Source organism: Amphiura filiformis, chromosome 5, assembly GCF_039555335.1.
Source record: "Amphiura filiformis chromosome 5, Afil_fr2py, whole genome shotgun sequence".
In the NCBI taxonomy this organism is placed as follows: Eukaryota; Metazoa; Echinodermata; class Ophiuroidea; order Amphilepidida; family Amphiuridae; genus Amphiura; species Amphiura filiformis.
In genome coordinates, this window is record NC_092632.1 from 44,900,805 (window position 1) to 44,914,036 (window position 13,232).

Genomic DNA, 13,232 nt, shown 5'->3' on the forward strand with positions numbered 1-13,232 from the left:
TAGATCTTCTTGCCAAAATATGATCATTGAATGATCGTTTTCAGCCTGTTCACAAGTTTCCAACCCTATTTAGGGCCATTTTCTTAATATGTTGACTGTTCAGTTCATAGTAATGCATAGTAATTTGAGCCATACCACAGAGTCACTTTAATCATTAGCTCTCAGAAGAACCAAAAATAGCTGCAAAAGCCTTTGCTTTTAGCCGAAACTCATTTGAGTTACATAAAAATGATTTGGTGGTTTACTTTCTAGTAGGTATTCATATTATCCTAATCCTAATTAATACGGGCAACATCCTGATGATCTATATACAAACATTCTTTGTTTATAATAATGTCAATTTCTGGTTTTTCTCATGTTTGTGTCTTTTTCCTTTGGATGGTTGTTTTAATGTGTTGTGGTTACCTCAGCACATTTCTCATGTTTGTGTTTTTTTCCTTGGATGGCTGTTTTAATATGTTGTGGTTACCCCAGAACATTTCTCATGTTTGTGTTACTTTCCTTAGATGGTTATTAGCACATTTCTCATGTTTGTGTTTTTTTCCTTGGATGCTTGTAAATGTGTTGTGGTTGCCTCAGCGCATTTCTCATTTTTGTGTTACTTTCCTCGGATGGTTGCTGTATGAGGCAACTTTTAAGTTGACGGATATACTGTTGAGTTACCAAAGCTTCTGCTTCTTCTAATTCTTTTGTCAAGCCCACATTTTAAAACGATATGTACTATACTAGGGGTCATTTTGTGAAAATCTTTAAAATACTACTTCTACTCTAAATTACATGCCATGATCACCAAACTTGGCCATAAGAACAGCTGACCCAAGCTTCATAACAGTTGCACCACTGCACTCAGGTAGTGGTTATTAGGGGTAATTTTGTTAAAATCATCTAAATGTCACCCCTAATCTAAAATTACATGCTATGATGACCAAACGTGGTCAGAGGTCTCAGGACAAATTATCAACTTTGGTTACCATAATTGGTCAAGAAAACTACTTAATTGAAAGTAATAAATAGTTTATAATGGTTGAGGTCAAAGGTTATCAAATTCAGAAGCCACCACACATGATATTCATGGCTCTTCAGCCACAGCAGCTCTAGTTTTAGTATGTTGTGGTTACCTAAGCATATAATCAAAAAATGAGAGGACAGAAATTACAAGTCAATTTGGAGAGAAACACCGGAATTTTGATGACATATTTGCAGTCATTAGGTCTGGTCATCCTGTCATCCTTGCAAGGGTGCTGAGCAAGTGGTCATTGCCTGTTAAAGGAGTATTTCATGATCTAGCATCGCTAAATTAAATGGTATGTTTCAGTAGATATCCATGAAAAACGGTTATTCTTAAAATTTCAGTTGATTCCAATTCTGTGTTTGCAAGTGAAGCACAATGTGTATTACCAGGGCCGTATTTCTCATTGGGCCAGATGGGCCAGGGACCAGGGCCCCAAAATTGCCCTGTGCATCTTCCATTTTAGCCGAAAAACACCATGTTTTGGGCCAAAATAGGGTACAAAATTGCAAATTTGTGTGCGCTTCGCGCGCACTGGCCTGTTATCTAACAAAATTCAGCTTCAATTTGGGCTACAATAGTCTAAATTTGAAATTTTTTCGCGCACAAATGTCCTAGTAAAATCTATGCTGGTTTCCCTCTAAATTGTGATGCTCCCACCGACACTGTCGATCTTTTATCTAAACCAAAACCTTGCCACTTGAGTGCACATGCCTTCCTCACGGTGCGTTTGGGGGCCTCCGAATTTTGGCCTGGCCCATTACATAGGCTGCACAGACTACCATGTTCTAATTTTGTTCCGTTAAGAATATAAATTTGACAATATTTTTGTCAAACAAATAAATCTACACGAACTTTTAGCACACAAATATTATTTACCCAGGTTTCTGATGGTAATTTTTTTTTGGTATAAAAATCTCAACCTGTTTTTAAAAAAGTGGGGGGATGAGGCTGTGGATTACAATATGCCCCTTTCATGTGTAAGTCTCAACAACAATCATGATTTCAACTTGGCGGTCACCCATATTTGGCGGTTCTTGGCTGTCGCGATTACCTGGCTGTTGCAATTAATGAAATATCACAGTTTATACTAATTTGACCTCAGATGACCTCGAAATGACCCCAAAATTTGGCTCTAAATTGTGACTGTACATACCAAGTTTCATGCCCATACAACAGTTTATACTAATTTGACCTCAGATGACCCCTGGCAGGCCTGGTGACCCCAAAATGACCGTCCAAAAATTTGGCTCTAAATGTTGACTGTACCCACCAAGTTTCATGCCCATATGAAAGGTTTTATTAATTTGACCTCAGATGACCCATGGTGACCCCAAAATGACCTTCGAAAATTTGGCTCTAAATGTTGACTGTACCCACCACGTTTCATGACAATTTGACTTCAGATGGCTCCTGGTGACCCCAAAATAACCGTCCCAAAATTTGGCTCTAAATGGTGACTGTACCCGTCAAATTTCATGCTCATCCGACAGTTTTGACTAATTTGACCTCAGATGACCCCAGGTGACCCTGAAATGACCTTCCAAAAATTTGGCTCTAAATGTTGACTGTACTCACCAAGTTTCATGCCCATACGACAGTTTGTGGTACTTTGACCTCAGATGACCCCTGGATGACCTCAGATGGCCATGATGACCTTGACCCACTAACCAATACAAACTTCTCAGTGTGGGATCAAGTTTGAGGATTGTGCGACCCCTAGTCTCTGAGAAAATAGGCGGACAGACAGACAAAATGACAAATTCCTGTGAATTATAGTAGGACTAGGCGGTTACCCGTATTTGGCGGTTCTCGGCTGTCGCGATTACCTGGCTGATGGCGACTTTACTCGCCAAGTTTTATGCCCAAAGGATAGTTTTTATTAATTTGACCTCAGATGACCCCTTGTGACCTCGAAATGACCTTCCAAAAATTTGGCTGTAAATGTTGACTGTACCCATCAAGTTTCATGCCCATATGAGAGTTTTTAGTTATTTGACCTCAGATGACCCCTGGGTGACCCCGGATGATCCAAAATGACCTTCCAAAAAATTGACTCTAAAAGTTGACTGTACCCACCAAGTTTTATGCCCATGCAACATTTTTTACTAATATGACCTCAGATGACCCCTGGGTGACCCCAAAATGACCTTCCAAAAATTGACATTAAAAGTTGACTGTACCCACCAAGTTTTCTGCGCATACAACATTTTTTACTAATTTGACCTCAGATGACCCCTGGGTGACCCCGGATGACCCCAAAATGACCTTCCAAAAATGTGACTCTAAAAGTTGACTGTACCCACCAAGTTTCATGCCCATACGACAGTTTTTACTAATTTGACCTCAGATGACCCCTGAATGACCTTGGCCCACTAACCGAAACAAACTTGTTCTGTCTGGGGTTCAGATGCACCCACCCACCAAGTTTGAGGAATGTGCGACCCCTAGTCTCTGAGAAAATCGCCGGACAGACAGACAGAGTCACAGAGGCAAAGACAGAGGCACAGACTACCAGTATAGATGTCCGATTTACACAACTTGGTTTTATATTGGCATTTCTTCAAAGCTGATTTCCTTGAAAAGTTGTTTATTTCCGGTGCCCCACGATATGCCACTATGGAATACAGCTGACGAATTGTCTCTTTTTTTCTTTAAAATTTCTTTTTTTTATACAGCCGTTTGCTACAGCTGTTTTGAATCTTACTGATTTTGAGACAGTCGTTGTCGACAATTATCTATTGTTTTTTCCAATTTCTTCTTTCTCTCTTTCTTTCTTTCTTTCTTTTTTCTTCTGTCAATCAGAAAACTTGACCTAGCTCTGACATACTTTGACCTGTTTTTATCATTATTATGTTTTGATGGATCCAAGTTGTGATAATATTGGATCCAACACATAATAATGATAAAATTGGATGCTTTACGCCCAATATTTATTTGTCTCGCTATGAGTTTTAAAATATTGGACTCGACTACGTCTCGTCCAATGTTTTAAAGCTCATAGCTCGACCAATAAATATGGGCTCAATAGATCCAATTTTATATCATACTTGGTCACCATGAACACAATGTTCTCATTGGTGAAAGGACATACAGGTGCCTTAGAATTCAATATGATTTTCAGCTCGAAATGCTGCTTCTCCCAATAGCACAATGATGCACTTGCAAACATGCATTAACATTAGCCAGTGTCTATGGAGCTCTATGGGGTATTTACCCATTTAGGGTCAAAGGTCATAAGGAGTCACTTCTAGTCTAAGACGAAATATCTTCAAAATGCCTCTTCTGGCAAAAATAACTTGGCAGAGTGACGCCACTTGCACATATGAACGGACAATAGCCTTTGTCTCAGTTATGTTCACTGATATGGGGTCAAATGTTATCTGTGTTTGGTATTTTGTGTCAAAGGGTCACAAAAACAGCACAACAGTGTATATGGTCTTTATACCACATGTCTAGTTGCAATTTGCTTTCATCTTGTGCCACATCTACATCAAATCACAAACCGTACCCTCAAACCCCAACACAAACCTCTAAATCCCAACACATACCCGTAAACCCCAACCAGTTCCCTTACCTTAAACTAACTCTTAAACTCCAACTTGTAACCTTAAACCACCCATACCCTTTAACACCAACATATATCCGTAAACCTGAACCTGTTCCGTTAATCACCAACCTATACCCTTAAACTTTAACAAACCCCAAACCACACCCTTACCACCCAACCCCAACATGTACTCTTAAAACTCCAACCCATATTCTTAAACCCTACCCTTACCAGTAAACCTCATCACATACCCTTAAACCCCAAACCTAACCTGAAATCTTAAACCACCAACATATACCTTTAAACCTCAACTCATACCTTTAAACCCCAACTCATACCATTAAACCCCAACTCGTACCGATAAACCCCCATAACCAAAAACCACAATCCGTAAAACTCCAAACATGTGCCCTTAAATCCCAACACATAATAAACCTGACCCTCAACCAGTGGACTTAAAACCCAACATGTATCCCAACTCATACAATTAAATTCCCATAAAATTTATAAATAAATTTCCCTTAAAACCCAATATGTACCTTTAAACCTACACCGTACCCTTAAACATCAACCCAACATGTACCTGTAATATTCAAACCCCAACCCATACCTTTAAACCCCAACCCTACCCTTAAACCCCAACCCTACCCTTAATTAAACCCCAACCTATACCCTTAAACCCCAACCTTAAACCCCAACCCTACAATTAAACCCCAACCCTCCCCTTAAACCCCAACCCTACAATTAAACCTCAACCCTACCCTTAAACCCAACCCTACCCTTAAACCCCAACCCTACCCTTAAACCCTAACCTATACCTTAAACCCAACCCTACCCTTAAACCCCAACCCTACCCCTAAACCCCAACCCTACCCTTAAACCCTAACCTATACCTTAAACCCCAAACCATACCCTTAAATCCCAACCCTACCCTTAAACCCCAACCATACCCTTAAACCCCAACCCTACCCTTAAACCCCAACCCTACCTTTAAACCCTAACCTATACCTTAAACCCCAACCCATACCCTTAAACCCCAACCCTACCCCTACCCTTAAACCCTAACCTATACCTTAAACCCCAACCATACCCTTAAACCCCAACCCTACCCTTAAACCCTAACCTATACCTTAAACCCCAACCCATACCCTTAAACCCCAACCCTACCCCTAAACCCCAACCCTACACCTTAAACCCTAACCTATACCTTAAACCCCAACCATACCCTTAAACCCCAACCCTACCCTTAAACCCCAACCCTACCCTTAAACCCTAACCTATACCTTAAATCCCAACCATACCCTTAAACCCCAACCCTACCCTTAAACCCCAACCCCAACCCCACCTTAAACCCTAACCTGTACCTTAAACCCCAACCATACCCTTAAACCCCAACCCTACCCTTAAACCCCAACCCCTTTAAACCCCAACCCTACCCTTAAACCCCAACCCATACCCTTAAACCCCAACCCATACCCTTAAACCCAAACCCATACCCTTAAACCCAACCCTAACCTTAAACCCCAACCCTACCCTTAAACCCTAACCTATACCTTAAACCCCAAACCATACCCTTAAACCCCAACCCTACCCTTAAACCCCAACCCTACCCTTAAACCCTAATCTATACCTTAAACCCCAACCCATACCCTTAAACCCCAACCCCAACCCATACCCTTAAACCCAAACCCTAACCATAAACCCCAACCCATACCCTTAAACCCCAACCCATACACTTAACCCCCAACCCTACCCTTAAACCCCAAACCCTTAAACCCCAACCCATACACTTAAACCCCAACCCTACCCTTAAACCCCAACCCTACCTTTAAACCGTAACCCCCCTATACCTTAAACCCCAACCCATACCCTTAAACCCCAACCCATACCCTTAAACCCAAACCCATACCCTTAAACCCAACCCTAACCTTAAACCCCAACCCTACCCTTAAACCCTAACCTATACCTTAAACCCCAAACCATACCCTTAAACCCCAACCCTACCCTTAAACCCCAACCCTACACTTAAACCCTAATCTATACCTTAAACCCCAACCCATACCCTTAAACCCCAACCCCAACCCCAACCCATACCCTTAAACCCAAACCCTAACCATAAACCCCAACCCATACCCTTAAAACCCAACCCATACACTTAACCCCCAACCCTACCCTTAAACCCCAAACCCTTAAACCCAAATCCTACCCTTAAACCCCAACCCATACCTTAACCCCCAACCCTACCCTTAAACCCCAACCCATACCCTAAACCCCAACCCTGCCCTTAAACCCCAACCTAACCTTAAACCCCAACCCTACCCTTAAACCCCAACATGTTTCTTTAAACCCCAACCTATAGGACCTACTCTTGAACCCTGTCTCATGCCCTTAAATCACAAGTGATACCATTAAACCTTTACTCCAACCTGAGCCCTTAAACCACAACCCATCCCTTAAATCCCAACATGTACTCCACATAACCCTACTCTTCCACCACACCCACCCTACCCCAACCCTGCCTGTACCCACCCAACCCTTACCCCACTCTACTATCATTCTATCCCCCCCAACACTCCTACCCCTTACCCTACCCATCCCCAACTTAATTCTTATCCGTACCCCCCCATCCCTCAAACCTCCCATCACACCCCAACCCACCCACCAAACCTCTCCACACCCTGTCCCATCCCACCCAACACTCAAATCGACCCACCCTACTCATATCCTAACCCCCTTACCCCACCAATACCGAACGTGACCCATACTCATACTTACCCCTCATATCCAACCCCTATACCTTCCCTCCCACCACACCCCTACCCCACCCAACCCTACTCATGTCATCAATCCTCAACTTCACCCCTATCCTCCCTCTCTAACCTACCCCACCAGTACCCCCCCCATAACTCTCCCCTCCCTACCTCCGCTACCCCCAACACTCCTTTCCCATCCATAACTTCAATACCAAACCCTAACCACACACCTACCCTACCAATCCACCTCTTGACCTTCTACTGCACCCCAACCCAACCCCTCGCAATATATACCAACCCTTTGACCCACCCATCTCTACCCTAACACACCTATAATATGCCCTACCCACACATCCCTAACCTTACACAACCTCAAACCTTCAACCACACCCTTACCCTTAACCCTCCCCCTCCCCATGCATCCCACACCTCACTGAACAATAACCTACCCTCATCATCACACCATGCCCCTTACCCAGGGTCTACCCTATCCCAGGTTCCAACCCTGCCCCCTTGCCCTTCTCCTACCCCTCGCCATATACCAACCCTTTGACCCATCCATCTCTACCCTAACACGCCTATACCCACCCATCCCTAACCTTACACAACCTGGTCAAACCTTCCACCACACCCTTACCCTTAACCCTTCCCCAAGCATATCCCACACCTCACTGAACAATAACCTACCGGTATACGGTACCCTCCCTGCCTACCCTCATCATCACACCCTGCCCCTACCCCATCCCAGGTTCCAACCCTAACCCAACCCCCTTGCCCTTCTCATACCCTCATCACTCCTACCCACCCACCGCCCACCAACCCCGGGGGCACTCCCATTCCCAGCTATCACGGGTATGTGCCAAGGCATTGACCCCCTTTTTCAGAGCCACTGGCCGTTCCTTAGACCCTCTGAATTCATTGTTTGCCCGCTCTGAAGCCCCAAAATTTTTCTAGCCGTTCCATAGACCCTCAGATGATCGATTTCCGCTCTCATCGGCATCTTGAGAGGCGTGTTTTCTGTCCTACTATTTCAAGCCCAAAAGCAGACCCAAAAGCTACTTTTGCGAGCCCAAAAACTTCAAAGGGAATTTTCCATTAATTTCTTCCCCATTGAAAAGTACCTTAAATAATTATGTACACATCCTTGCAGCTCTCCATAAACAATGAATTAAAAGGTAATTTACGATCTACTGGTCTAGTGAAATCGGGAGTGGAATGGCTGTCAAATTCTGCACACTTCACTCAATCATCTCATGTATAAGCATGGCAGTTCAATGTAGTCTAAATTTTTTTCTTTTCGGCACTGAAAAAAATAATTCTTGTGGGTTTGTTTTTATGGTAGGCTTTTGTAATGCTGCTATAATTATCAGTAGGCTAATAGCATAGATTGTAGGTCTACAGGGTCTAGTAATTTTGATTTGAATGCTGTTTTGCTTTGTTGAGGTTTCCATCGTAATGGGTCAAACCAGACCTATTTTGCATTAATGATTTTCCTGATTAATAATTTAATGCACAATTCAAAGTGAAATCGATTCCTTCAAAAATCTGTGGCAAAAACGCAACAACATTGAAACCTGGTTTGGCCTGCGGGTTTAGTTTCCGAGATTTTTCAGATTTTGGCGGCCGATCAGTTCCCAAGACCCCCCTTTTGGCCGGTCAATCAGTTCCCAAGACCCCCCTTTTTGACCGGCCGATCAGTTCCCTAGACCCTCCTTTTTGGCCGGCCGATCAGTTCCTTAGACCTCAAGTTCGAAACTGGCGGTGGCACACCCCTACCAAAAAATGTTTTGAGTGCCCCCCCCGGGACCCGAACCTATACGAGATTTCTATTTGGTTCATTTGCCACAAGATCATGATTCTCAGATTCTGTGATTGGAGTTATGATAAAAATTTCACCTGTTCAATAAATAGAACATTCCTACAGGACGCAAAGCATTCTGGGAGTTAAAGATGGCCGCCGACTTTCGGACAAAAAGGCTAAATTTCAGTGGAAAATTATCGGAGTTTTTAACTTAACCGATGATTAAATTCGCCTTGTTTGCCTTTGACTGTGATATTTAACAATCGGGTCATCTCAGCAACCAATTTTGGCTTACTTACATGCCGAAGTTTTCAGTAAATATGCGTTGTACTTCTATCGTCGACTGATTTTCCGACTGTCGAATTTAATGTCGTTGTTTTGATTTTAGTATCGGATTTCATCGGCGAATTTCTCCATCGTATAATTATTTCCTGTGTATATTTCAGGTCGCATTTGGTGGAGCTACATATTGTTCATTCAAACATTTTGACTGCGGTGTTAAATATAAACCAAATTTGCACTAATATCGACGTTTATTCCTGGTTTGGATCCGGGGCTAGGTAGGATCTTATCGAGAATTTATACGTGTACAAGGTCGCGGTCCAAGTTCAGTTCAGAACAATAACATAAACCAATATTGATTATTGACCATTGTTGACAATAATCAGTGATGACAATAGCTGTTCAACCAGGTCCATCACTCTGAATTGTACGTAAGGGTCAATCACGGATTTCATAAGACATCAAAATTGAGCAATAATTTGAGTATATTATTTTACTATCGCAGCTGGAAAATAAGCTTACCGAACTGAATTTCACAATGGAAACTGAGACAAACTTACAAAACCCAATTGTTGGAAATGGAATTGGAGTCGGAGGTCCTGTCAACAGGGAAGTGGACCAGCAACAACGTATTATTAAACAGTCGATTTCTAGCACAAATATGGCAGCTGCCGCAGCAGCGGTAAACACTCCACATGTGAATAATATTCCGCTTTTGTCAGAATCATTCCATGAAGTTATTCAACCAAGCAGCCCTGTTGTTCCTGCACAACTTAGTACAGAACATGGTTGGCAGTCACATGGTGCGACGGTACGAGAACGAAATGCACTTATGTACAATAATGACCTAATGAGTGATGTGACTTTTCTGGTGGGCCCAAAAACAGCGCTACAACGATACCTGCCCATAAGTATGTCCTAGCTACTGGAAGTTCAGTATTCTATGCAATGTTCTTTGGTGATCTGGCAGAGAATGCTGAAGAAATTGTAATTCCTGATGTTGAGCCAGCTGCATTTCTGACACTCTTAAGGTAAACAAAATGATGAAAACAGAATTTGGTGGCAAACTTGGGGTTGTGGCAAAGCCGGGGGGGGGGGGCATTATCAATTTTCTTGACCCTCATTGTTTCAGAATGTTCATGTTCTTAACCTTACAATACATGTAGGCTGAACAAGAAGTGTATTGAATTTTGGCCGTAGAAATTTCAATAAAATTTGTCAGGGTGGCGTTTATCAAGGGTTCTTTTCATCACACAAACCACCAGGGAGTTTATTGCAGGGGGCATTAATTAGAGAATATTGGTACCAGGTAGCGGTATTTTAATATTACAGTTTGACCACTCAATTCGGATGTTATTCTCTTCAGCTTTCATTGTACATTGTACAACCACCAAATATGTGACTACATTTGTACTTTATTTGAACTTTTCTCATTTTGACTGCTTCTGTTTACTTTGGCTTCCACTGCCCAAATATGCCTACTTTTCACCTGAGATTACGAGTACAAAATGTACATATGATGCAAACTGATAGAAAAAGAAACAGGAAGAAATTACATGCAGGATGATATCGCTCATTCTACAAAATCCGGTGCCAATAGCCTTTTTTCCATTCTTTGGTCCACAAAAACTTTGTCGAGCATTTAGGGCATCAAATATGTTGTTTTTCTGGTAGAACTCAACGAGATCTACACGGACATATATAGTTTTCCATACTTTAAATGCTTTCTTCAGCCTGATTAACCCTTGCAAAGGCTCAAAATCGCTAAAAATGCGTTTCCACAGCTCAAGTGTCACATCTAACCCTAAATATTTTCTTTGAATAAATGCGATTTCTTTACATATTTGTTGTTTTTTAATTAGATAACGCACCATCATATTGTTTATCAACATTATTTTTAGTGATTAAAATGTCTTTGTGTAATTCTAAAATAAATTGCACTTTCCACCAAAACGCCAGCGCTGTGAGCTACGTTACCCTTTTTAACACACGTTATTGGAAAGAAGTAAAACAGAGGTATCAATGTAATTTGCGGTTTTTGAAAGGAAACACTCATAGGTTTTTAAAAATCACAGTAAAAATCGTGATGCTGTAACATTTTTGGCATAGAAATGTTGTAAACATTGAAATTTCGACCGACCATGTTAAGATTGGTGAGCTACGTTACCAGGATTCTATAGTATGCACTTGTTTTACATGTACTTCCTAATAATATGTGAAAGCTACCAGTGGTCGAACCCCATTTATATTAGAATTAAACGACATAACGTTCTAACGTTCGCAAATCACATTAAAAACATTAAAAACCAGTGAACTACGTTACTGTGAGCTACGTTACACACTCATTTACGCATCTTCAAAACGTCTATGAAATGGTGAAATTTGTTTTACATTTCACTCAAGTGATCTTTAATTTGCTTTTTATGACCTTGGATTGAGTAAAAACAGCCCATTTTATAGTCGGTAACGTAGCTCACATTACATTGAGTTTTAGTGTTAAAAAACATATGACTTCCTGAAAGAAAAATATGCAAGTGGTGTTGGCAATTTTTTACATCTGAAAGTAGTGATACATTTACTTTTAAAAAACACAAAAAGCAGGTCTTTTTGAACAACTTTTATTTTTTCAATTTTTTTAGTGGATTGGCACCGGATTTTGTAGAATGAGCGATATGATCATTCATTACAGATATTTCCATTGATATTTCTCAATGCACAATTATTACAGTGATTCAATGTTTTTTACATTTTTTCCATGTTTCTTTTACAACAGATACCTCTACTGTGATGAAATAGACCTAACTCCAGACAATGTGCTTGCAACACTGTATGCTGCCAAGAAGTATATTGTGCCACATCTAGCTCGCTCCTGTGTGGACTTTCTGGAGAGGAGCTTGAGTGCAAGGAATGCATGTGTTCTGCTCAGTCAAAGCCATCTTTTTGAAGAGCCAGACCTGATGCAACGATGTTGGGAAGTTATTGATGCCCAAGCAGAAGAGGCTCTTGCATCTGACAGCTTTGTTGATGTTGATTACAAAACACTTGAGAACATCTTGAAGAGAGAGACTCTGAATGTTAAAGAACTTGTTCTTTTTCAGGCTGCATCGAAATGGGCCGAAGCTGAATGTGCACGGAGGGATCTTGTTCCGACTCCAGATAAGAAACGCTCGGTACTTGGCAAGGCATTGTATATGATTCGAGTCCCTACCATGCCTGTCAAAGAGTTTGCCAACTCGGTAGCCACATCTGGTATTCTAACTCTCCATGAAACAACTGATGTTTTTCTTTATTTCACAGCAGATGACAAACCCAAACTTGACTTCTCTGTAACGCCCAGAAAAGGATTACGGACTTGTAGAGTACATCGTTTCCAATCGTCAGCATATAGAAGTAATCAGTGGCGATACCGAGGGCGTTGTGACAGTATTCAGTTTGCTGTTGATAGGCGTGTTTTCATTGCTGGCTTTGGGCTCTATGGGTCTAGTTCAGGAGCTGCTGATTATGCTGCGAAGATTGAGCTCAAGCGAAATGGCAAAGTTCTTGGGGACGCTCAAACCAAGTTCTTTTCTGATGGTTCTAGTAGCACGTTCCCAGTAATGTTCAGTCATCCAGTCCAAGTTGAACCACGTGTGTACTACACAGCCAGTGTCGTATTGTGTGGTAGTGAACTAAGCTATTTCGGTCAGGAAGGTGTGACTGAAATCACTAACAGTGGTATCACATTTCAGTTTCAATGTTCACCTGAGAGTACCAATGGGACAGGTGTACAAGGTGGGCAGATACCAGAACTTATATTTTATGCATGATTTTTATAAAATCATCGCAGCATTCCATTAT

General features: G+C 41.7%; 2 protein-coding genes across 2 annotated transcripts in view; one reads left to right on the plus strand and one right to left on the minus strand.

Moving 5' to 3' along the window:
• LOC140153209 (transcription factor IIIB 90 kDa subunit-like) overlaps positions 1 to 13,232 on the minus strand; it is a 119,610-nt gene that overhangs the window by 65,785 nt on the left and 40,593 nt on the right. The window lies entirely within an intron of this gene.
• On the plus strand, positions 9,258 to 13,228 carry LOC140153208 (BTB/POZ domain-containing protein 6-B-like). The gene is given in 3 exon segments (XM_072175891.1): positions 9,258 to 10,264; positions 10,267 to 10,426; positions 12,169 to 13,228. Coding segments are annotated over 3 exon segments (1,524 nt in total). The 5' UTR covers positions 9,258 to 9,933; the 3' UTR covers positions 13,202 to 13,228.